This window comes from Brienomyrus brachyistius, chromosome 4, assembly GCF_023856365.1.
Source record: "Brienomyrus brachyistius isolate T26 chromosome 4, BBRACH_0.4, whole genome shotgun sequence".
NCBI lineage: Eukaryota > Metazoa > Chordata > Actinopteri > Osteoglossiformes > Mormyridae > Brienomyrus > Brienomyrus brachyistius.
The window spans coordinates 3,906,571-3,933,481 of record NC_064536.1 but is presented as its reverse complement, the minus strand read 5'-3'; the positions used below and the strand labels follow the sequence as shown (position 1 = coordinate 3,933,481).

Sequence of the window (26,911 nt, the reverse complement as noted above, 5' to 3'; positions counted from 1 at the left end):
AGCGATTCGTTTTCGCCATGCCTGCAGGCATGCTGTCCTCATGCATGTTTATTTAACTGAGAATGAGCAGTAAAGCTTACAGCTTACAAGTGGAAAACAAATACACTGCACAGATTTATCTACAGACACACAAATAACTAAAAATAAAACAGAAGGAATTAGAGAAAAAAATAGCACTGTGCTTTTTAAGAGCACATTTGTGTCACATAAATTGAGAAAACCATGTTTTATGCTGCAATGAAACATACGTTTTGATGTCAATTTATGGAAATGAAGGCAGGTGCCTGACATAAGTAATGCAATATAAATTCTTATCATGTAGGATTGCCAGTACATGTTTGCCAGGTCCTAACAACACAAAACAGGCTGTTAGTGGGACACACGGGGGGGGGGGGGGGCGGCTGTGCCAAACTCAATACGCATTGTGTCGCTCTTTAATGGCCCAAGTGAGTAAGTGATTCGCCGATAAGGGGGTACCGTGTCATCGGATTAAGAGAGAACACTCGTCAACAAACACAAAAAACGAGGACGCAGATGAGGCCCATTTCCTCCTCATTTTTGAAACTCTGCAGCAGTAAATGAGTCACATTGAAAAGAATTCTTCAGAAACCTCAGATTTACTACACTGCAGGCAAATGACTGATGCCCATTGAAAAACAGTCATTCCCTCTCTTAGGGGGTGGAAAATGAGCGGCGGGCATCATTATCTAAAGTAAGGAGCAGGAAATCCCTCTTCAGCTGCTTCCTGTTCCAATAAATAGGCCATGGGGCCCCTTTATCTGAGATACACCTTCTGTGTTTCTCCTCTCCCTGCCATTTCTCTCCTTCAGCACCAAGGAGGAGGAGAGAAACGCAAGTGGAAGAGTTGATCTATCAGGAATTATTCAGTCGCTGTGCAAACTTCGCCAGGAAGTAGCGAAAAGGCAAAAATAGTCAAATAGTCAAAAATAAACTGTAGATTTCCATACAAATCTAAAGGAGATACCACTCATCTGACATTAGATTGGAGAATAATATTTATCACGATGAGAGGATTTAATTGGTGAACTCCAGACCTTACAGACGGAGCTGCTCTGTCCCTGCCAAAGGGACACAAACTCCCAGTTTTGCGTAAATAAACAGTATTTTCCATGAAGGACCTTCAACGTAAACAAACGAGGACAAAATGGCGCGACAGTTATAAATGCTATTTGTCTCATTTATGTGAGTCCAGGACAGCCAGAAATACAGAGGACATGTCAGCCACCCTTTTCTGCTGACGTGTGTTTGAAACTCAGAAATATCTGCTTTTATCCCACTTCTGGTTGCACATCATCCAAATCTAAGGTCATCCACTAAGAAAATGGCTGTTGTAATCAGATCGGCATTTTCTTTTACTTCCTGTGTCCGATAAATTACAAATATAAATAATAAGCCTGGCGGTTTCCAACAGAGTGCTTAATTTGCATATCAGGCTCCTCCCTCATTGTCTATCTCCCAGGACTCCACATGCGCAATATTATAGGGATTAAACTGTAGCCATTATAGCTGGAAACTTAATATGAGCCTTGCAGGTGAATTAATTTGCCCATGTGTTTACCAGTCGTTAGGGGTACCTCGCATGGCCGCGGGCGCCGGGGGGGAGGAGGGGTTCCTGGCAATAGGACCTGAGTAACAGGACGTCAGAATCATACTGAGCTCAGCTTCAATGAATATTAGCCCAGTTAATTACGTCCAGCTTAAAATATGATGAACTCAATCACAATCAAGACTAAGGGTTCAGCAGATAAGCTCATAGGACTTAGGTTTGAATAATAGGAGAATCGGCCTCTGATGGTGTCACTCTATACGAGGCAGTGGGTGTCTCCTTGGGCTTTTTGAGGTGGTCCTTCCCTGAATCCCGAGAGCCCTACGCTAACGTCCGCGCCGCCCACTTCCCTGGCAAAGCGCCGCACGCTCTAACTGGCTCCACAAGACAAACAAGGCGTTGCGGAAACGACCGCAGCAGAATTTAAATGACCAGCAGCTTGGGGCACAGATCGCAGCCCAGGGAATGACGGGAACGCCGTGTTTTTCCCCCCCGCCGTTCGGAAAACCACTGAGCCGCTGAGACGAAGGGATAGATTCCACGATATCGTCACGAACGAATGCTAATGCTAACGACATCGATGTTATTCAGGTACCCACAAGCCGTCGGTGATCAGTGGATATCATTCTGATACCAGCTTCAGATACATACCATTGGTCACATGCTGCACCCCCCCTCCCTCCCCCGACCCCCCTGCGCGGCCCTGTCAGCGCAGACGCCGCCTGTATTTACACTTCACCTGACGTCCGTGCTCAGCGGTAGCCCATCTGCAGATTACACCGCGAGCTCTGGCTTGGTGGCCTGCCAGCCCTTCGCTCTCCTCTTAAAGGGCACATCTCACAGTGGGACACCACAGAAGCTCTACAGCCTTGAAAACACACTCATTAAATATTAAAACTTATGCAGGGCCGGTACACATGGCTACCCAAAGATCCTTCGTGCTTAGGGTGCCTTTGTGAAGAGTCTCTGCTCCGGAATGACATGCCAGGTGTACCGTTAAAAAAAGGGCGCCTGGTCAAGCAGAGAAGCAAACATTTGACAAGACTTGCTCTGGCTGAGGAACCGATCCACGCCACACAGGCAGCAGAATGGAACGGATACTCTGTTTGGTTTGGGGGGAGGGGGTATCAGTCTTAAGGCTGGATCTAGGCATAGGCAGATCAGCAGAAGGAGGCCCAGACTGGCATAAGAGAGCCAATAGGGACCCCCTCCCAATTGGCGAAATATATCCCAAGCCCCCCCCCCCCCCAGTATGTAAAATCTATTGCAAAGGACCCCACCCCTCTTCATTTTTTCAAAAAATTTTTGGACCGCTGAACAGATGGATACAGCTCTGATCAGACTGAGAACATAGTGCAAGTCGGCCATCTTGGATTTAGTTAGGAATGAAAGTGAGCAGACAGCTGGTCTGCAGATGGGGCGAGAAGCCTGGCATGTCGTCTCTGGAGACAAGACGGAAATGTGTCGTACATCCTCTTCCTTAGGCGTAGGTGAGTGAACGTTCAACAGAGATGGTTAGTCTATAGAGCGAGAGGAGGTAGTACCTCTGTGTTTGAGATTAGACTATGAAACAAGTAACTTTGAAAAAAACTCATTACTGAAACACATTTTCACTCTTCTTTAGAAAAATTCACTATCGCGTTGTTGTAAAATGTTTTGCCTTCTTACCTCCTCAATGCTGCCACTGGGCCCTATTTGCACTGGCGCCAAATGTGCCGCAAAGTGATTCTGCTAGTTTCGTACCAGCTCATTGCGCATTTTTACGGCATGCGTGCACGTCATCAAAATAGCAGATGACTTTGTGCCTGCTTTCCGCTTGTAGGAGTTGTTTTTTTTAAATGAGGCGTGGCCGAGCACATTGTCTGGGCATTCTTATTTTAAGGCGGCGAAATGACATTTTGCTTTTAAGCAACAAAAAAAAAACACATCTAAAGTTAGTGCCGCATTGTCTCTCCACATAATCCGCAACTGGTCCCTCCACGTAATCATACCGTCCAATGAACCACTAAAGGAAAAAGAATATATATTAAGCAAGGAAAAACCAAAATAGCGAAATGGATTTGGACACGCCCATAAATGTTACTTGAGTTTTGCGCTTTGTGCTTTGCGTTAGATGAGAGCCCCCTCTGTTTCAGCCATTCCGAAATACCTCTGTTCACGAAAATTGGGCTGCAGGAGAAATGCGCAGCACTGCCATGTTTCTGGCAGTTGTTTTCAAAGCTCAGCCTTCCACTCGCCGTCCCCCAAAGGCGAAAGAAAGCCCTTATCCTCCGCCGGGCAACTGCGGCTGATTCACCTTTCGCTGGGTCATTAGTCTCGGACGCATTTGCATAGCTACCTGGGAGGAAGCGGCGCCAACCCTGGCGTGTTAAATCGTGCACCTTCGGGGCGGAATGCCGCACGGGGAACATGGACATTGGCGTGCGGCAAAGCGGCAGGCTTCGTGCCGTGAAATCTCCTGCTGTAGCGGAACATTTCTCGCGGTCGTGAACCCCGTAAGCAGCGTTTAACAAAAGCACAGACACTAGAGGCATATGGAGAGCGAAGGCCGTGCGTGAGAAGCAAGTGTGTGATGGCTGCATTTCGTCGTACTTAAATGTAAGACAAAGCTGTGAAAAAGTTGTTTAATGTACAGCCTCCAACTGTTTATCCTGAACTTATTCCAGGCAGCAGAGGGCACAAGGTATGGGATCCCTGGATATGACGCCTGTCCTTAATGGGACACGAGGCAGAGGACACCCTGGATATGATGCCTGTCCTTAATGGGACACGAGGCAGAGGACACCCTGGATATGATGCCTGTCCTTAATGGGACAGGAGGCAGAGGACACCCTGGATATGATGCCTGTCCTTAATGGGACACGAGGCAGAGGACACCCTGGATATGATGCCTGTCCTTAATGGGACAGGAGGCAGAGGACACCCTGGATATGATGCCTGTCCTTAATGGGACAGGAGGCAGAGGACACCCTGGATATGATGCCTGTCCTTAATGGGACACGAGGCAGAGGACACCCTGGATATGATGCCTGTCCTTAATGGGACAGGAGGCAGAGGACACCCTGGATATGACGCCTGTCCTTAATGGGACACGAGGCAGAGGACACCCTGGATATGATGCCTGTCCTTAATGGGACAGGAGGCAGAGGACACCCTGGATATGACGCCTGTCCTTAATGGGACACGAGGCAGAGGACACCCTGGATATGATGCCTGTCCTTAATGGGACAGGAGGCAGAGGACACCCTGGATATGATGCCTGTCCTTAATGGGACAGGAGGCAGAGGACACCCTGGATATGATGCCTGTCCTTAATGGGACAGGAGGCAGAGGACACCCTGGATATGATGCCTGTCCTTAATGGGACACGAGGCAGAGGACACCCTGGATATGATGCCTGTCCTTAATGGGACAGGAGGCAGTGAAGGGGCAGACCACAGAGCAGGGTATAGAAGTCGGCAACACTTTGTTGACTCAATAACGGCAGAGTTACAAATTCCTCTGATATTAAACCCAACATATAAACTGTGCACCAGGAGCTTCATGGAATGGGCTTCCATAGCCAAGCAACTGCATGCAAGCCTCGCATCACCAAGCACAATGCCAAGTGTAGCATGGAGCGGTGTGAAGCTCGCCGCCGCTGGGCGCTGGAGCAGTGTTCTGTGGAGGGACGAATCACGCTTTTCTGTCTGGCAGTCGGATGGAGGAGTCTGGGTTTGGTGGATGCCAGGAGAACGTTACCTGCCTGACTGCATTGTGCCGACTGTATGGCTTCGTGGAACAGGGATAATGGTATGGGGTTGTTTGTGAGGGGTTGGGTAAGGACCCTTAGGTCCAGCTTAATGCTACAGCATACCAAGACATTTTGGACAATTCTATGCTTCCAACGTTTTGGGAACAGGTTGGGGAATGAAGGCCCTTTTCTGTTCCAGCATGACTCTACCCAAGTGCACACAGCAAGGTCCATAAAGACATGATTGGGTGAGTTTAGTGTGGAAGAACTTGACTGGCCTGGGCAGAGCCCTGACCTCAACCCCACTGAGCACCTTTGGGATGAACTAGATCAGAGATTGTGAGCCAGGCCTTCACAGGTGCCTGACCTCACAAATGCTCGTCTGGAAGAAAAATTCCCACAGACGCACTCCAAAAGCCTTCCCAGAAGAGTGGCAGCTGTTATTGCCAAAATAGGGGGACCAGCTCCATATTAATGCCCAAGGATATATAATGGGATGTCATGAAGGCTTCTGTGGGAGCAATGGCCAGGTGCCCCAATACTTGTCAATACTGTGTAGTTCCAAATGGTCTCGAGAAACCTGCGTGCCGGTTAATTGGTTAGTTGTTTATCCTTATATGGAAGAATAATGACCCATGGCTGATACTGTACGTACTTTTAGGAACACGCTCTCACCTTGGAATTTGCCTACTTTGCTTTCATGACAGCGGGGGAACGACAAAAAAAGCACTTCAATAACGTTAACGAAAATCCTGGGAAAAGGAGCGGCTGAAAACAGCCACTACCCTGAGAGCAGCGGATGCGTGAGTGATGGGCCGTGACGGAAAGGCTCTGGCGTTAACGAAGGGCATGGCCCGTGGCCGTGCTGTGCAGTGTCCAGGGAGCGGCTATGCCCAGTGTAATTACACACGGCGAGTACGGAGACACGAGACGCATGCGGCACCCAGTGTCCGTGAAGGACCGCACTCCATGTGCGAGGGCTGTGAGCTTTGCTCTGCCTACATACCGCTGTGCTCTATGGCACATTGACAATATTCCATTTCTGCATTGTATCAGTATTTATTGTACTATACTGTGGTCTGTTTCCATTGTTAAATTTCGCTGTTTTGTCTCGAACCGCCTCATCTCTTATCGGCCTGCAGTTTTCGTCCTGGACCCTGCAACTGCAGCATAAGATTTTCACTGTGCTCCTTGGAAGACACGCGACAAAAAAAACTCGAAACTTCCTGAAAATTGCGAGAAGAGATCGAAACAGTCGTGTTCTGAAAATGAAGAGGCACGATGGTGAGAAAGCTAGCGAGAATTAATCAGCATTTGTCCCAGTGACGTATTCCAATATTACTCGAATCTCATACGTAATAAGATCTGTACTGAGAAATGTGTGCAGATGCGAGATCTTAAGTGATTTGTCCTTGTGCCAGCCCCCTGCCCATTAGGTAGCTATGCAAAATGTGGCGAATGTACAAATTTATGCTAGACAAAGCATCGTCACAGCATCTGTCCTGGTTCACATTCAATTAGCATTCTTGTCATTTCTGCATATCTATTCATTGGCCAAATTACATTTTCGCCGTTATTTGTCCGATTCCTTTCGGTTGCGCTTTGCAGACGTCTGCTTGAATAATTGCACTGCTCCCCCTCCTTACTGTTGACTGTCCCCCAGTCCGTAGCTGGAATCCTTGCCCTAGCTATGGCGGGAATGGCATCCGGCCCAAAACGTACTCTGCCACCAAAAGGAGACCATCAGAGGTCAGTCGACTCGCAGAATGGAATCACGGAATTCAAAAGAAATGACTCCCCGTCCAATAATCCAAAAACCTGGCTCAGGAAACACAGATCTGGCGACTGCCAATGAGTCCGGATTTATATAAACACAAATGCCCGAAAAAAACTGCCCCCCCATCCATGCCCTCCACCCAGTAGGCCGTGGGCACTGATCAATGAAGCAGAAGCATTTAATGAATTCACCCAGCGGTACGGCAAGTAGGCATCTTGTTTTCAGGTTATTAGCTGACCCCATGCATACTAATTGTATACCCAGCAAATAGTCTCCTCTTTAAAATTCACCGTCTATTTCAATGCTATTGGGAAGAAAAAAAAAACTCACCAATAAAGAAGACTGAGGCCTAAAATAAAGTGTGAAATTTTTTAATTACCAAGCCAGACTCTACTTCAAAAAGCACCTAGATAGGATTTAGTGATCAGCGCTGACGCTCCACAGCAAACAGTGTGCAACAGCAAAACACGTCCTCCGCATTTAACCCGTGTGTGACATAGCAGGGGGCAGTTAATTCAGCACCTGGGGAGCAGTGCTTAGAGGCAGTACCTCGCTTACGGTATTTCAGTGGTGCCTTGCGAGTTGGGGATTCAAACCTGCAATCTTTCAAATATAAGCACAGTTTCCTAACGATCAAGCCACCACTGCACAGGTGCAGCACGTGTTGCTCCAGCTGCATGCCTCCGCAGCTGTGAGGTCTCTCCCTGTTTCTGTGAGGCCTCGCACTGGGTGTCCTGGCTACCTGCCACCCTCCAAAACACTTAGGTACCTCGAAATTACCCCGTCTCCGATTGGCTGTGTGACTGCGTGCCCTGTAATTACCCACCATCCAAGGTGTTGCCCTACTCTGCGTCCTGTACTTCCTGGGATGGATTTCAGGCTCTGTTATGGACAAACACGAATAATTAATGGATGCTCAAAAAATACAACAGCCAACAATTCATGCAGGCTCTCACTTAAGAGCAACTATTAAATATTTTAAAATATATATAAAAAGTTATTGAATACAATTCAATATTTGAAGACTTAAAAGGTAAATACTTAAAATATGTTATATGTGATTATAAGTACCGAAATCTGTATTTGCTTTCTGATTGGTTTATTTGCTCTTCAATTGGCTGTCTGATTGGTTTATTTGCTCTTTAATCAGCTCTCTGATTGGTTTATTTGCTCTCTGATTCGCTCATTTCAGTACTGTGATCTTCTTAAACACCCACTGACAGAAACATGCAGCTAATGACTTCATGTATTCTACTTTCCACGGGCTTGGAAATATATTTGTAGTTTTTACTTTCAGAGTGGATGACGTTGACACCACTGATCCCAGAAGAGGAACATGGTGCTGCTGGGCTGTGAGAGGAGACGTGTGAAAGATGTAGCTCTCTGACACGTGTGCAGATTCCCCCATGTATCAGTTTCAGGGACTCGCTTATTTATTGTATAAGACTGACACACCCTCAGCAACTTTCTCCTCCCATATGTGGCGACAGTCAGCTGAACTCAACACTAGGGACACCAGAGCTGGGGGCATAACACACACAGACACACACACCCGGGGCATAACACACACATACGGACACACACACACACCCGGGGCATAACACACACATACGGACACACACAGACACACACACCCGGGGCATAACACACACATACGGACACACACAGACACACACACCCGGGGCATAACACACACATACGGACACACACAGACATACACACCCGGGGCATAACACACACATACGGACACACACAGACACACACACCCGGGGCATAACACACACATACGGACACACACACACAAACACACCCGGGGCATAACACACATACACGCACAGAAACACACATGTTTGTATTCTTATCTTTCTGATCATTTCTCTGGGAAAAACCCTAATCCTGAAAATGACAACCTGAACCCCCACCCAGCTCTAACCCCTACCCAACCTTAACCATAAGAAACCAAACAAAAATACAAGGCTTTTCACATTTTTGATTGCAGTTATAGATTTTTATAAAAAATAATTTATAAAATTGAATTTTAAAATTGTCCCGACAACATCAAAAAAACAGGTTTTTATCACAGTGCGTGGGACTTGGTAATAAATACAAAATCCCCCACCCCCTCACCCGTCACGCTCACATATTGTATAGCAGCTACAAATCACATGCCAGCACATGTTTGTCACTAACAGCATAGGAGGAAATTGGTGCTTCGGAAAGATGGCAGAAAGACAGGGTAGAGGCGGGCTTTATCTCTCACAGGACTACCAAACCGGAACTCGTGATCTTCAAAGGGTAAACAAATCAGGGCAAGCAATTCACTCCTAGTGAAAAACAAGCTTTGTGTGCCAAGCTCCTACGATCCCGGAGAGTCGGTGTCAGCCGCTTGATGGATAGACGAGGAAAAGTGCCGCTCGCCTATCAGTCAAAGTTTCTGCGCTAGATTTGGTTGTTTCATTCATTCTTCTGCACATGCAGACATTTCTCCCTCTTTGCGTAACCTGGATACTCTTCACCGGAAAAGTTCGACGGATTCTCTCTCGTTTATCCATAAAATGTGGCTGAAATCAATGAGGGAAGTCTCGTATTGAAAAAGAGAATTATTGACTTGGCTCTATTGTCTCTTTGAATCCCCACACACACACAAAAAACACTTTCTCTGCAAGGTTACTGCATCCTGAGGGCAAACCACTCTGGAAGAAGGTGCATGAGAGAAGAATCAGACCTTCTACTGAAATCAAAGGCAGGTCCAAAGGCTAGAAGGACATTAAACAGGCCATAATTACCTTTTGGGTGCTCAAATATCAAAAAACGTTAAACAATATCAGGACCGAATTGTCTAGCCAGAAAGTCAGGGGAAACACTTAGCATGTGAGCAGCCTATGTGCAAATAAATTGTCTGTTGAAAGCAGGAGTCAGTGTTACAAAGCCACAAAGAGCTCAACGGCTTGATATAAATCGTACAACATACTACATTATCAGATACATAATCTGTACCCCATAATGAATCATTGGTAACACTGTGCTTCAGGGGGCACAAACGATGTAGTATTTTGATATTACTTAAGATTTTAACCACAAACTCTTATTTAACACACAGTCTTATTTATATAGTGATCTCATATCCTTTCATCATTGTTGAGCTATAGCTGTTACTATATTTGTTAGTTCTGTAAAGCATTGTGAACTACTGAAGGAACTACTGAAGGAACTACTGAAGGAACTACTGAAATAACAGGTCACGAATAACACGTGAAATACTGATATGTTTATTCATGATTCATGAATCATGAAATGCCTTTTATCCCAAGCAGCTGCTATATTTGTTGCAACACTTTATGGAGGAAAGTGTAGGGACACCTGGCCATTGCACTTACAGAAGCTTCTATGACATCGCCTTCTAAATCCCTAGGCATCAATACGGAGTTGGACCACCCCATTGCAGCTATATCAGCTGCTACTCTCCTGGCTGTGGGATTTTTTGACCATTCACCCAGCAGAGCATGTGTGAGGTCAGGCACCGATATTGCGCGTGAAGGCCTGGCTCGCAGTGAGGAGTCTCACTCCTATTCTTAAAAAAAGGAGCTTGTGTTGAGAAACGCTCCTTTTTTTAAACTAAGTAAATCTCGCTGTGTCAGAAGTACAGTCTGGGCACCAGTTTTAAAGGAAACCCACTTCTCTCCTTTGAGTGACTGGTATGCAGCTGTTTCGACTGCATGCTATGTACTGAACACACACACACACACACACACACAACCCACAAAATTTCTTATACGATTTCAGATGCACTGCAGTAAACAAACAAACAAACAAATCCATCCATTTTCCAAACCGCTTATCCTACTGGGTCGCGGGGGGTCCGGAGCCTATCCCGGAAGCAATGGGCACGAGGCAGGGACCAACCCAGGATGGGGGGCAGCCCATCACAGGGCACACTCACACACCATTCATTCACACATGCACACCTATGGGCAATTTAGCAACTCCAATTAGCCTCAGCATGTTTTTGGACTGTGGGGGGAAACCAGAGTACCCGGAGGAAACCCCACGACGACATGGGGAGAACATGCAAACTCCACATAAATGTGACCCAGGTGGAGACTCGAACCCGGGTCCCAGAGGTGTGAGGCAACAGTGCTAACCACTGCACCACCATGCCTCCCCCAAATAAATAAAAATACAGCTAAAATATTTCCCCCCAGTGTGAATTTGGTGTGTAAACTCTCAAGGTATCCATGATAGGTATTGATTGCCAGCGCTCTCTGTAATGGGCTTTCATGCAGAACAGCCACACCTTCATCTACTGACCTTTTCATCCATAGATGTGAAAGGCCAGGCACTTGTTAGTCTGTATTTACAGTGGATTTCATAGCACTCCTGTACATGGACTTCAAAAAATTTCAACTCAGAGAAGGCTGACATTTACCATCTTACCAATTCCATCCTGACACTGACATTTGACTGCCTCTTGATTATGTTGCAATACGTATCTATCCATCCAACGTATTTAGCCACAATAGGATTGCCGTGAAATCTTATGTAAAGTGCTTTCAAATTTAAAAAGTATCACCGCAATTTCATAAAGGGGACTGATTTTTATGATACGAGGAAACACTCATACCGGTTATATAATGTCATGGAGGTACTGCGCTTGTATCGTTTTGGCTTCCCCGCTGTCTTCAGTCCTGATTGCAATTACCAGCCTTCAGCACTGCCAGTAAACCAGAATCCATCCATCCATCCACCCCTGCATTCCAAACCACATATCCAGGACAGAGTTGCAAGAGATCAAGAGTGCAGAAATTCAATGTTTTGTTTTTTGTGTTTTGTTTTTAAAACACATTTGTCATCAGTTTCAATCATCCAGACTGATTCCAACAGCTCAAGAGCAGAGAATCATGCAGAAATATTTAAATAACTGTCATAAAAAGTATTTACTGTGGAAATATTTTGTTTTGCCTTTCAGTCAAGTAAGCAATCGGTAAGCAAAGGGTTGGGCATAAAGTGAGGGGGGGGGGGGGGCTGTTTGAGGATTATGGGTAAATGTTCTGAGAGTGAAGGAAAGTGATGCGTATTTTGAGGAATAAGGTCCAAACGGAATTAAATTACGGAAGTTAAAAGTCGGTAACAGAACATACACAAAGCAAGAAAGCAAGACATCATCCACCACCATCACCAGCCCTGACCTGCATAACAGAAAACGTGGACACTGGAAACCCATGATTCAAAACGACAGCAAAAAGAGAAAAGCCAACTCTGGACGGAGTCCCCAGTCTAAATAATTCATTATGCTTCATGTGAATGAGAGTGGAGCAGAACAGAAGGCTTTGGGTGGCGCATCTCCTGCAAGTGAGAACCTGGAAGTGCCAGGCAGAATCAGGGGACACTGGATGTCACATTTATAAGGGGGGGGGGTGTCTTATTTCAGGAGTCACATGGCTGTGATAAGGATGGCAAAAGCAGAACTCAAAAGGAAAATCATCAAGGAGGGAAGAAAATCAAAAGCAGATAGACTTCAGTGGCCCCTGGGAACTGCGTTTAGGGCCAGACTGGGTTTAGGGCCAGTTTATGTGTTTCCAGTGAATGAGGGACACATGCAGTGCGTCCATGGGAATGACATCATGGCGATGACCGTCAACCCAGATAGTACTGCACCCTCATTTGTAGCGATCGCACTGCTGATCGCACCGATGAATTTCTGCAAGATCCCTGACAGTTTTCAAGACAGTCCTCCCATAGTTTCATTCTTACAAAAAACTAATTATATATTTATAGAAATATTCCACAATGGGGGTCTATGTAACGTTTTTCCGTATTCTTGTTTAACAAATTTATTTTCTAATCAGTCCAGGCAATGCAATGTAGAGCACAAACGCAGTGCATATAAGAAGCTCTGGAAGGACAGTGTCAGGTTACTCTGCAAGGTCATCTCACTGCAGCAGCACTGGAGAGACAAAGAGGCAACATCACTCCTCCTGGGGCAAAGTCTTGAAAAGAGGCTATGAAATTAGCCATGAAACTAAGGACTAAGGAGACGGGCAGGTAAGTGGATAGAAAAATAATAAGGTATCTATCAAGAAGGCACACTCTCATTTCACCCAAGATTGCCGTCATTATCTGAACAGGCGGTGAGAGATTTGGGATGTATTTAAAACTTTTTTTTTTGACAGATCAATCCAGTATAAGACTAACGAACATGAAACTAGACAACCATAGAAATTACATATTTTCACAAGAGCTTTGACCCTCTCTATGCATTTTATTTCACAGTAGTCAGAAATCTGATGAAATACTAAGCGTGACAAAGTAAACACTGATGTACCTGTCCCAGCTCCCAAAATTACTACAGTAGCTCGTGACCATGAACCTCACTGTTAGTTTAATGCCGCACAAAGACTTACAGCAAGGTGCCCTTTAAATAAAACATGACAATGCAGACCCTAACCCTTCTTAATAGAAGCTGGGGTTAGTGTTCCTTTTGTCTGGACAACAGAGTGTGTTAATTACACTGCAGATGAATTAATTAATCCTCTGATTGATCCTGGAACCTGGCATCGATTTGGATTAATGTGAAAAGAATAATTTCACACTTAATCCCATGAATGGTGAGTGATTACTTGGCTCCCATTTTGAAATATGTTTGGATCTTTTTTCCCCATGCACTGTATGCAAAAAAAGAGAATATGAAAAATATAAATGAAATATGAAATATATATATTTTATATATATAATAAAATATATATTTATATATATATAAAATATATATTTTTTTCATTCATGAACAGTTCGTCATGCATGACAACCAAGGGAATGATGCGAGCCTCCAGTGATCGTCCCCCTAAATGACTGAAACGGTCTGCATTTCAGGCATCTTTGGCCACTACACAGGGCAGAGTAAACAAACAAACATGTGTTAATTCTGCACTCAATAAATCCTCTATTCATAAGCTTATTTTGGCAGTTCCGCAGGCTGAAAAATGTTCATTTTTCCATCAGTGAGACTTCAGAATGCCCCCCTCCCCAGTATAAAGTAATGAATTGGCTTAGTTTCAGGTTTAGTGGTACAAACAGCTCCTGCCACTCAAAACATAGGTACTCAGTTGTAGTATCAATAGACAATGATTTGTGCATAACAAGAACTACTCAAGATCAAAGTCCTTTCTAAGTAAATCGTGCTAAAAGAACCAAGAGAAATATAGACCCTGTCTTAAAAATACATAAACCTCTTTAGTAAAATGCGTTTTCCCCTCCTTTAACATGTATTTATTATAAAACAGAAAACTTCTCTGGATGGCCTAACCTTACATAATCATGGTGTGAATGCAATTTACTTTTGGCTGAGTAAATATCAGTTATTACAAAACTTACCATTCTGGATTTGAACTGATAGTCATGTAAAATTTAAGGTGAGTTAACGGAATGGTTGGTTCAATATGGTGTTCATCAGTCAACTGATTGATTGATTGATTGAATGAATGAATGAATGAATGAATGAATGAATGAATGACAACAAAACCCCTAGGACTGGGCAGAGAAGTGGTGATAAATAATCATCAGTTATCAAATTAATTGATAACTATAGAGATTGAGTAATTCCACCAATAAGCTTTTCATCTCCTACTTCCAGCAAGATCGGTACAACCGTCCCCATTGCTACCGTCATGTGACTGTGTTATAGCAGTGAACCTGCAGAATACCGTTAATGACATAAAGGAATATGACGGTGAGTTTGTAATTGGGATAGTTTATCTATGCATTGTCCACTAGAGTCATGAGTTGCAGCTGTGTATTTAAATTTAATCACAGTGGATTATGGGAAATGATCATTTCGAGCAGCAGTTAAAGTAACGAGAGAAAGATGTGAGTTACATCTGCTAAATTAATTTTAAAACGTCAGAATAATTTACTAGGTCTGATATCTTCTAAGGCTTGATATTTAGAAATAAGCGAATGATTCGTATATATGAACCACATATTAAGGCTTCGTTTATATAAACAAGTTGCCCAAAGCGCTAATTTGCGACCATTTATAATAAAAGGAGAAGCAAACTTCAACTGCCTCAAAGGGAAATTCCTAAGAGCCTATACAGTAAAATGGCACATTTTATGAATATCTATAAAAAGATTGCGGTAATGAGTTGATGTGAGAGACGCCCTCCTGTCTTCAGCCTGACAGTCAGAAACGCCTGTTATCTGTAAAGCATCCCAGATGGTCCGCAATAAGGGCTTATTTTATACTCTTCCCAGTTAAACTATTAAAAGAACGTGCCCTACTGACCGAATAACTTAGTTATACTTGTCATTTTTATGGCAAATCATTAATGGGTAGTAAAAGACCGGTTTGTAAACTTTATTGACACGCATTCCTTCATCTCATAATCCGTCTCTCTCACTCCAGATTATCGCGATTTACAGTGTAAATTGCTCAGTTTTTAGATGATCGAGAGATCTACAGCATCGTACACTCAGCATTTCCTATATTTCGCGAATAATCAGCAAATTGTGTGTATTTATACTTAATGCGTCCGATGTGATTTTCTACTCCTCTTTATTATAGGACGTTGAATTTGCGGTACAATGGACAGCTCCCCGTTCCCGGGGTAGGACTTGCTCGGATTTGTCAAAGAAAAGAAGGTCCATATACGCTTCAGCTTTCTCATGCGCTTGCCATTGCATTCAAATAGAACTTAAACAGCATATTCGCAATTTTGCAAAATTATTAATACATTATTCATGTTGCATTTTTAATGAATGCACGCACAGAAGCGGGTACAGCACACATTGCAATGATTTTTGAATAGTAAAACGTGAGATCAGCATATAGAAGGTATCTGGAAGTGAACTTACGTGTGGTGTTGTATTTCACTCCGTTAATGTACTCCGGACACGGTCTCTCCACTATCCGACCGCTGGTAGTGCGCGGCCAGCATGTTCCGATCTCGTCAGTAGTGGCATTGCAATACAAACCTTAAAACACATTAAACATGGCAACATTTAATTGAAATATGTACAAAAGTAATATAGTAAGCAGAAGAGGCGATGAAAAACAAGGCAGGCGTGAAATAGGTCTAAAGACCCGTACCGTCTATATTCATTAAAGAAAAAGATGCATTTTCGTAGAAAGTGTCCTGAAAAACATCTATGAGACTACAGTTGGGGTCCCCGAACTCCCCGATGAAGATCTGGAAAATAGCAGAATCCATCGTTTCGGTCGTGAAGTTCTTGGTGGAGCGGCGGACGCCTCGCACAATGCCGGAGTTTGAGTCAAATGAGTATAATCCCTTCCCTTCCCTCTCCACATTTCTGTCTACAGATGCACTCAAGCCCAATACACCCCCCCCCACCAAAAAAAAATATATAATGCACCAGCCAGCCGTAAATTCCACTTTCCCACTATACCCGCTAATAGGATTATCACTAAAAGCATATTTTGATGATGGCAAGAAGTTTCCTAGATAATCTGAATTGCTGCGATTTACATCTTTTTTTACCCATAATAAAGGGGGTGGGCGCCTCCGCGGTCGGAATGAATCTGTTCCCCGACCGGTCATCACCAGAACCATCATAAAAAGGGATTTTAATCCGAGGAACCAGTTTAAAGCGAATCGAGTGTGTAGTTATTTATAAGGCGAGCACTTAGGTTGCTCACGCTATCGAATCATATATTTTTATGTTTTATACATTGTGTGCGAGCGCTTTCAAATTACAGAAAAAAACACGATTTAATCACCAGTTAAATTAACGTGTCATATTAACGTGTAAGTTTAACATCTTAATGCTTGCTTAAATTGGGGCTTTGGACAATATTTACTTGCAGCGCTAATCCTAGTCTTATCTTCCCCAAAGAGAGACACGGCGCTGGTTATTCATCGTCTATTTTTCTTTTCTTTTTCTAATCCTTGTGAGCAGCAGCAGTGAATTAAGTGCCTGACCCAGTGTGTTATGTTTAAATTGCAGGTACATGACAGACGAGGATGTTTCATGGCGCAAACTGTCAGCAGTTTTGCTGTGGAATTAATTTAAACGCAGAGCCGTCTGACTAAAAAACATAAGGGTGACACACTGTGGAAAAGTAGCATACAAAAAAACGTTAAAGAAGTAAATCATTAAATTAAGGCGAAAAGGGCAGTCCCGCGTGGCAGATTTACCGGGAGCATTTCAAACATTATTGTGCTAAAATTGACAGCAAGATTATGATCTTGACAAAAAATTGTTGCCCTAAGGCTGCTTCTTCCCCTGCTAGTAAAACAGCTTGAATCTGAAATATGCAATTATTCGGCCATCCAGTAATAATGGCTCTGATTGTTTAAGGGTCAAACACAGTCCTCAGATCATATTGCTGTTTAGGAAGTATAACAGGCCTGTCCCACACCTCTGTGTGTTACGCAGTTGGGAAGCCAGTTAGGTGCCCAGTGAGTTGGGAAAAGGGGGCTGTATTGGCATGAAGTAGACAGGCCTCAAATATGCCTCCCGTGGGAGGTGCAGTCGATGCATTGGATGTACGCCCCCTAGTGGTGATGTTGATTCTTGAGACCTGAGTCAGTGTATATCTGCCCCCCCCCAACCCCCATAATATGAAGGCAAGAGGGGGATAGTATATCCCAGAACATCTCCAGCTGATAGCAGACATGTAAAGCAGTGAAAGGGAGAAGAATTCTGCTGTCAAAACTGCCTGATGGAACATGATCGAATATCTGTTTTCTATACCTGCAAAGTTAGCTGACTCTGGTAAAATACGGTACAAGCCAACGGCAGGCCTTTTCTGAAAGACAGAGCCAGTGCATAACATGTCTTCTAGTTAGCATGTCTAGCTAAGTATCATTCTCTTACATTCAGCTTGTTACCTTCTCACCAACACAGTAGGCAGTCAACATCTATTAGATGCTAATTCTTATAATATGTCAATGCTGCTTGTGTCCTGCCTTTGAAATAATGTTTTGATTTACGTAATTGCGGTCAGTGATCATTCCACTGGCACGCTGAGGTACGAGCAGGAATGAGGTGTCTTGATTGCCTCTTTAATCGGGGTAATAACCTGGGTAAATGTTAATATATTCTGATGTTTTTTTTTGCTCCGGGTAACTGACGCTGTTAAAGAAACTCCTGCTGGTCATGTTTTATGGGAAGGTCTGATGAGAATGATGATTAAAAATGGCATTGATCATGGTGCATCAGATCATTTATACCAGGTAGTGTTTTTATTAAAAGTGAAAACAAGCATTCAGTCTAAGACGAAGTTATAGATGCTATAATAAATCAGCTACGCCTATTTTAGGGAGGATTGATAATCATGGATGGGCGTCGCTAGGCCTATTTAAGGGGGATCGATATTCACAGACAGGGGAGTCCATCCATCCATCCATTTTCCAAACCGCTTATCCTACTGGGTTCGCGGGGGGTCCGGAGCCTATCCCGGAATCAATGGGCACGAGGCAGGGAACAACCCAGGATGGGGGGCCAGCCCATCGCAGGGCACACTCACACACCATTCACTCACACATGCACACCTCTGGGCAATTTAGCAACTCCAATTAGCCTCAGCATGTCTTTGGACTTTGGGGAGAAACCGGAGTACCAGGAGGAAACCCCACGATGACATGGGGAGAACATGCAAACTCCACACACATGTGACCCAGGTGGAGAACAGTGCTAACCACTGCACCACCATGCCGCGACAGAGGAGTCCCTAGGCCTATTTTAGGGGGATTGATAATCACAGACAGGGGCGTCACTAGGTATATTTAGGGGGACTGATAACCACGGGCAGGAACATTGCTAGGTCTATTTCATGGGGATTGATAATCACGGACAGGGGAATCCCTAGGCCTGTTTTATGGGATTGATAATCACAGACAGGGGCATTGCTAGGTCTATTTCATGGGGACTGATAACCACGGGCAGGGGCGTCCCAAGGTCTGTTTTATGGGATTGATAGTCACAGACAGGGGTGTCACTAGGCCTGTTTTATGGGATTGATAATCACAGACAGGGGCATCGCTAGGCCTATTTTAGGAGGACTGATAACCACGGACAGGGGCGTCCCTAGGCCTGTTTTATGGGATTGATAATCACAGGCAGGGGCATCACTAGGTCTTTTTTAGGAGGACTGATAACCACAGGCAGGGGCGTTGCTAGGTCTATTTCATGGGGATTGATAGTCACAGACAGGGGTGTCACTATGCCTGTTTTATAGGATTGATAATGACAGACACAGGCATCGCTAGGCCTATTTTATGGGGTGATTGGCCTCCCAAATAAATGTGTATTTATTGGCTTAAGTCGTAGTTTACTAAATTGTTTTGCTATTATCAAATATTTCAAGTTAAAATATCATAGTTTTCCTCTGATTGATCTAGACCACTGGAATACAAAAGTCACACACATGAGTTGTATTGCTAAGAAGAAAATTCCAACTTCCAAAATGAACAGAGATATAAAATGAAGATAATGCCACGGATAAGTATTCCGACACCGTCGTCCTCAAACGCACCACACGGCTACCAAACCACCTAACGCCAGCTTTTGTATGTTTTCATAATTATACACTTCAAACCATCCTTTCACAAACGCGAGCAGCCTACATATGTGAGACAAACAACTTGATGACAATTAACAGATGGTTTAATTACCACCATGCTGGTTTTCTGTTTATTATTTGCAAGGCTCACATTGAGAGGTATTTGCAGAGTACTCGTAACTTGGCAGCAAAATGATGGGATAAAACTGGCATGGATTAAAAGGTCAGAGTTCACCTTAGCAATGAATCAGGGCTCCCATGTTGTGTTTTGCAGTTAACGAAGACAAAATGTCAGTGTCTTATATACAGTAATATATGAGTTTTTACAATGCACAGTCACTTATAAATATATAAAATTGCATCATAAGATGCAGGCTAACACATGTCTACCGCCCTGTCTTGTACCGGGGTGTTTGTGTGGGCATGTAGCACGGGACCGTGACAGGAAGGGCGCTTGTGATCTGTGATACTTGGTGTTATTCCTGTAAGGGTGACGAGGCCCTCAGCCTCTCTGGTGCCATCGGAACCAATGCACTGCAGCCTCCCACAAAACCAAAGCTGTGGCATCTCCACAAGGGAGCCCTCTAGTGGAGGGGTAGCCAGTCACACCTGGTTACTGAAAGTATAACTATATAATCATAACGCTCATTCAAGCTGTATCTACTGTTTGAAATTCAGATTTCATGCTCAAACGCCTCACTTTGCACAAAATTATTAACTTTGAAAATTAACCAGCCTGATGCTGATTCTCCAAAAATAGAACAAAAAGCTCTGCACATTTTGAAAGGGTTTGTTTTCTCACTTTTTACAAATTTAAATTACCCCAGAGGCATTAATCATCACTGAAAGTGCATTTATCCTGAGCCAAAGAGTTTTCTTCTTGCTCAGTTGATGTCAAAGTGGCAAGAGGGGTCAGTCAAAAATACTTAGTAGGATGTGGTAGGTAGGTGCAACATGATCGCCTGCAAAGGACCAATGTATGATGACCGTCGAGGAGAATCAGCTCCCGAGGCCATATGGAACGAACAGGTGCCTGCGACATATCCATTACTCTGTCGTTACTTGGTGCCGTACTGGGGGAATGTGGGGGACGGCTCACGGAGTGACTCAGCGACTCTCGTGACTGCGGTGCAGTCAGTATGCACATCACTCAGGCCGTGTTATATTAGTACTTTTGGATTTGCTTAAAGTTTCGCTGGACTGTACCATTTCGGGACCACAGGGGTGTTTTCTACAAATGAGGCACATTTTGATATTTTTTTCATAGAGAATTCCAGATTATACTAAGGTGGTGGTGGTGGTTAAATGACAAAATTTTGCATGTTGTAGTTTGCAACGTTACCTGAAAAGCACGACACCACTAACATCAGGGCCTAGCGCCCCTCCGTAGGGCACAGGAATCGAAATATACTCCTTGGTTGTTGAGAACGTGGGATAATTCTGTATGATTTTGTTGCTGCGTTCTCAGAGAAACCAAAGAAGGACAGAGATAAGAATATGACACGCTCACCTGTGATATTGTAGAGGGCAGACAGAGCCTCGCAGTATTTTTCTAGAAGGTCAAGTAGGGATAGCTCACACTGGATTCTGGGCTGGAGAGAACAGAGGAGAAAATACTGTGAGAAAATATCTTATGTTCATTCATAAAAAGAGCAAACGAGAACTACACAAAGATGCAGATAGATTTGCGCTTACAGCTACAAACAATTCATTGCAAAAAGTAATGATGACTTAGGTGCATTTCAGGCAGCAGCCTAACCACCCAAAAAGTCAGTGACACAGTGGTTAGGACCCCCAAGGGTCTTGAATTTTCAGTATGAACATTGGCCCCAAGGACCATTCACAGCCAATAGGAGCACATGGTTTAAGCTTCCCAATGGGTGACTGGCCCGTGACGAATGAGTGAAGGGTCAGGTTTGCGGGTTGCAGTTCCTTTCCCAGGACACATGCTTTTTTTTCCATCATCCCTATGGGATATCAAAGATCACTGGAGTCAGAAGCCCTAAAATGTATTTTTAACTCAGCATCAGTTGCATCATCAGATATTTTAAAGTATTTGCAAGTCAGTATGCTAACTGGAAATCTGTTAGCGACCATTAGATTACATTTACAGCAGATATCTCTACTCTCGTGTGCATTAAAACAAAAAAGCATGAATATATCTTGCGTTGCACCCTTTGCATATTAAATATTCAGGGTAGTTAAATGTATTTGGTAAAAAAAAAGAAAAGAAAAATGTATAAATCACACATATATATATATATATATATAGACTTATAAATATTGTTACCAGAATTACAGGTGAAGAGATGGACAGATGGATATGTCATAACAAGCTGTTATTCTATGATTAGAGTTGATATGCTTTTCATTAAAGTAGGATGCTGATAATGAAAACTGAATTTAGGACGAGTGATAGCAGAGTGAGCTGGAGAGGGTGAGGGACCTGTTCGCTCATCAGGTACGCCAACGTACCACTGCACGTTTCCTGTGTAAATAAGCCAGCCGATGCTGAACCAAGCTACCGGGGAGCCTTTCGGTGAATGAATCAAACATTTGTTTCCACATTCAATGGATGGTTCCAAGGAAAACGCTTTCATGAGTGCAAAGTCATTCACGAAAGTTAACAAGATTAACTGATTATTTTGTATTGTCGTTTCTAGTGAAGTAAATTTATTGCAAATTTGCAAAGCTTTGTCATTTAACACTTGGTAAGGACTCCGCTTGCAAAATTACTGTAACTTCACATCTCTAACCAGCGCGATTTTTTCTGTTAATAACAGAATTGTTTAATACTGTTTTACTGGGTGAAACATTAATCTAGTTGTCCTATGACACTTGGCTCAAAAATATTGTCTCAGGATGATTGTGGTAAAGACAAACAAACATTTGAATGTGCGTAATGACGTATACTCACACACACAATAAGAAGACAAAACAAAACTTGCTTTAAGCTCATATTGCTGGCAAAAATCTTCTTATCTTCATCTTTCCCATAATCCTTTGTAAAAATAAAGATAAATTCAGTTCAAAGTCCAGTGTTCATTTATAATGAGATGGGAAATAAAGACAAGTTCCACTGGTTACTCCTCTGGAAGTTCTTAGAGTTATTTTGATTTGTAAATATCACAAACTCAAATCAGATGTTTCTTCATTTTTGCTTTTTGCTTAATTATGTGGCAAAGCAAGAGACAAAAACAGCCATTAAAATGTTCATGGATTACATATGAAGTTCTTCGGCTGATTAAACAGGCAAATGGAGATGCAGGAATAGAGTTAATATAGAGCTGAACTTTCGATGTTTGTTTAAAAAAACCAAATGCACACCTGTGTTATCCACGACACCAGAATGAAGATGTTCTCTCACAGATATGCACCCTTCTGTAGATCCACAAAGATAACGGGCCCATCTCAGGCAGGTGCTGAACCGCAGTGCCAAAAATCCAACAAAATTAGATGTATCTCCTACTTTCTGTACAAGAAAGGTCAGCAGAGATCCGGTTCCAGGACAAATGGCCAGCTGGGTTTGGTGATGCTGCCCTCGCAGCTCTCACTATGAGCCCTGCTTGGCTTCAGGGTGCTTCTTGCCTTCTGTTAGCGTGTGCAGAGCGGCTGAGCATGATATAGAGGCACCGGGTTCTGTGAGACGAGGAGGTTCGCCAGCCTTGTAATATGATCCGTGGGCTGAGAGCTGTGTCGGGTCTCTGGGCCAGAAAGCAAAGGCACGCGGCTCTGAGGAGAGGTCATCCACTTCAGCCAATGTCGGGCCAGATCCTCTAACGCTGGCCAATGTCGGACTGGTGCCTCTCAGACCAGCCAATGTCAGGCCGGGTCCTCTCAAGTCCAGCCAATGTCGGGCCAGGTCCTCTCACATCGGCCAATGTCGGGCCAGGTCCTCTCACACCAGCCAATAAGGGAGGTTGTGCCATCCTGCCAGGGTCCAGTCTCACTTGATTAGTAGCGATCCCTTTCTCTTCTTGCTTTTGGCATCAGAACTCTACACAATCCAGGCATGTTTGACGTTTTTCAACAGTAATATTCTCTTTTTCCTTTTTTCTCCTAGCGTGTGCTCTATCTTAAATCTTTTTTTTCCTCTCGGCTTGTTTTAATTAACATTTCCGATTAAAATCACCCCAAAACTTTTCCCACACAGCTAATAAGAAGGATTTTATATTTGGAAAAAAAAATATACAGAAATGTGTTCTAATGTTCTGGTAAGTATGAGAGAAAGTGAGGAGAACCAGAACTCTTTGCAGTTTGGGAGAGGGGGGGGGGGGCATGATCAATTTCTGAAACCTAAATGCAGTGCGTGCATTTTTCATACCCACAGGAGGCAGATTTTCAGGCACATCTGCTTGATAATGCAAACAGAAGAATCATGTGGAGGCTAGTAAATGCAAAGAGGATCAGGAGGTTCTGGTCCCGTGCTGCTGATCTTCAGGGCAGCAGTGATGCCTGATGTAAGCCATGCCGTGCATGTGGCACTTCCAGCACCTCAGAAACAGCACCTATCAAGGGATTCTCACACAATACAGTGTTTACAGTTTGCCGGGAACAGTACGATGAACAAAAGCATCCAATCGGTGGCAGTTCTGGATGGGAAAACACCTTGGTAATGAGAGGAGTCTGAGGAGAACAGACAGACTCATTAGAGCTGACAGGAAGGGCGCAAGTGCAGAAATAACAGCTCAGTAACGAGGTACAGAATAATAATGTGGCCACTGAGTGCATTTCAAGGCACGTATAATTGTTTTTTCTTTTAAAGTTGTATTATGTAATGTAATAAATGCCATATTGGCATAAGACCCTAAATGCGTATGTGTTTGTGTTGGACATTGAGTAGGAACAGAGAATGTCCATAGATGATTTGTTTTTTTTTTTAATTTTTCCACAAATCCAAGCCAATCCAGATGTCCGCACTGTATCGATCCCATTTGCCGGAAAAGCGTGACGGTAAATCGGTGTTTACCGTGACGTGTTGTGTTTCGGAGTCTCTGTGTGTTTTGCCACGTCACTCAAGGGTTAAACGCTCGGGAAAAGCTCTGTGCTAAAGGGCGGCTAGAGCCTGTGTTTTATTTTTTTATTTTTTGGTGGGTGAGAGGTTTTTCCATTTGAAGTTACATAAGGAGCGGGAGCCCAACAGCAGACTCACTGCACCCCAATATATCAACTAGATCTATCACTAAAGCCGGATTTATGGCCGGGGGGGGGGGGGGGGGGTCCTTTGTGAGAAAAGGCCAGGTCGCTTGATGACAAGCCCCCGCACATTTCACACAGACCACAGCCCAGGGAGGTGCGGCTGAGAGCAGAGGATTTAAATAGTTTGGCTGGACTCCCCCAGTCAGATCTGCTGGAGTGGAGCGTCAGGTCTGTGGGTTATTCTCCTGCTACGCTTCTATGTGTCGGCAACATGATCCATCTGAACATTCATCGAGCAGATGTTTTTATCCAAAGCGACATGCGTTTGGGGAAGCAGGGTCAACCAGTGTCTGGTGCACTTGGGGGCTAAGGTCCCTGCTCAAGGGCCCGGCAGTGACATCATACTGCCGGCAGTGACATCACTCTGCTGGCAGTGACATCATTCTGCCGGCAGTGACATCACTCTGCCAAGCCTGGAGTTTGAACTGGTGTCTTTCCAATTTTGGGCACAGAGTCCTGTAGCCACTGAGCCACTAAGCTATTTACAGTTTTTCCAGCCAGTACTCTTACTGGTAATACAGGACACAATAAGGGCTTTTGGAGGGAGTGTATATTCATATCCTGAGAATACCCACATTTTATCGGCATATTCGTTACATTACTCTCCAGCGCCACGATTATCGCATGTCACCCTCCGTTTACAGCATGAGCGGCCCACTTGCAAAACATGCGACAGCCAACCGATCGGTTTTCCGAGACGAGCCAGCTGGGCCTGCTACAGGAAGCATGAATGATTCCAGGTCCGACGTGGAAAAGATCAGTAACCGGACGGCGTATTGAATACCAGCGCTTTCGCCGCAGGGCCCAGCAAACACAGCAGGAGCCACTTTAACCGAACGCCAAATTAGTTTTCATCGAATCATTGTTCATGAAATTCTCCTCACATCCTTGACATTATTTTACCTTTAACAAAAACTCGAACCATAATCAAAACACCATTTAAAAAAAACACTCAGGCCATTAGTAAATTGATTTTTCTTCTTTTTAAGCAATAGCAAGAGTCTAATAAAACCTCTGAAAATATACTAGAAATCTGTTCTTTTTATTAATGTATTACTGGCTTTGATTTTTTAAAATGTGAGGTAAATGGAAGAATTTCGCTAATGAAGCACCAAACATATATTTTTTGGAAAGTTGGAATGACTTTTTACTACTAAAAAAAAATCACTTTACAGCTGGACTGTTCCATTCCATCTGTGGGTGACCAACCCCGTTGGGATCGGCGAGATTATCACTGCCTCGTTAATTAGACCGTACTGGATACGTCTAATGATGTACAACATGGCAAGAATCCTCCCTTGGGTATAAATTAAGGGTGGCATGATTCTGGAAACGTCCACAGCATGTAAAGTGACATAGAAATGTGGCGGCGGGGGGGGGGGGGGGGTGGGGGGCAGAGGTGAAACCTAAGATGTTATACTTAAGGAAGCGTAAATAGGAGACCCATGACACTTAGGATGTTGATACTCAGACTGATGGGACAACTGCTACTGCAAATAATGTCAACAATGTCAACCGAGACAGCAGGCAACAGTCACCATTTATATAGTGACACACTGGCAGGAGTAGCTGAGGAGTTAGATTCGAGGTAAGGGAGTTCGGGGTGTCGAAAGCTCTCTTCGTATCATTACAGGTGGTGACACCACCCTTCCTATAAGCAGGCTGCACCTTAGTTACACAGGAGGCTGGCAGCCGTACCCAGACCTGATCCTGGAAGTGCCTGACTTACAATCTAACAGAACAGTTGTTTGAAAATCACATGGCAAGGCTGTATTTAGGGTTGGGCTGTATCTAATTTTTCCGTACATTGTACTGCAGTTTATGGTATTTTGGCTATATGCTCAAAAGCAACACCATATACCCAAAATATATAGGCAAAATGACGCTGTATGTCATATGTATGTCACATGCTGCGCTGTCCATCTGTCCATCTTTAACCGTGTGTCCTCCCTTCATCAAATAGCTGTCAACAATGTGTCATGGCGGCCAGTTGAGGTTTAGCATTAGCTGCAAATGAACTATTTGTAGAATGCAGTGTGGCTGGTTTTTTCTCTGATTCCGAAAATATATCAGAATGCAGTGTTGTGCATTCCTGCTATTTAAACTATAAATATTATA

At 43.9% G+C, this 26,911-nt stretch overlaps 1 protein-coding gene across 4 annotated transcripts in view; it reads right to left on the bottom strand.

Moving 5' to 3' along the window:
- Positions 1-23,208, bottom strand: part of LOC125740615 (corticotropin-releasing factor receptor 2) — a 49,409-nt gene extending 26,201 nt beyond the window's left edge. Inside the window, exons 1-4 of one of the 4 annotated variants that reach the window (XM_049012041.1) lie at positions 22,922-23,208; positions 22,512-22,595; positions 21,105-21,186; positions 15,925-16,044 (exon numbers count right to left, since the gene is read on the bottom strand). In XM_049012041.1, the coding sequence (XP_048867998.1) occupies positions 15,925-16,044; positions 21,105-21,186; positions 22,512-22,553 (244 nt within the window). In that variant the 5' untranslated portion in view covers positions 22,554-22,595; positions 22,922-23,208. Of the gene's footprint in view, positions 1-2,306; positions 2,569-15,924; positions 16,045-16,159; positions 16,364-21,104; positions 21,187-22,511 lie in introns of those variants that run through there. The other 3 variants (XM_049012039.1, XM_049012042.1, XM_049012044.1) reach the window with 3 other exon arrangements.
- Positions 23,209-26,911: the final 3,703 nt, after the last annotated feature.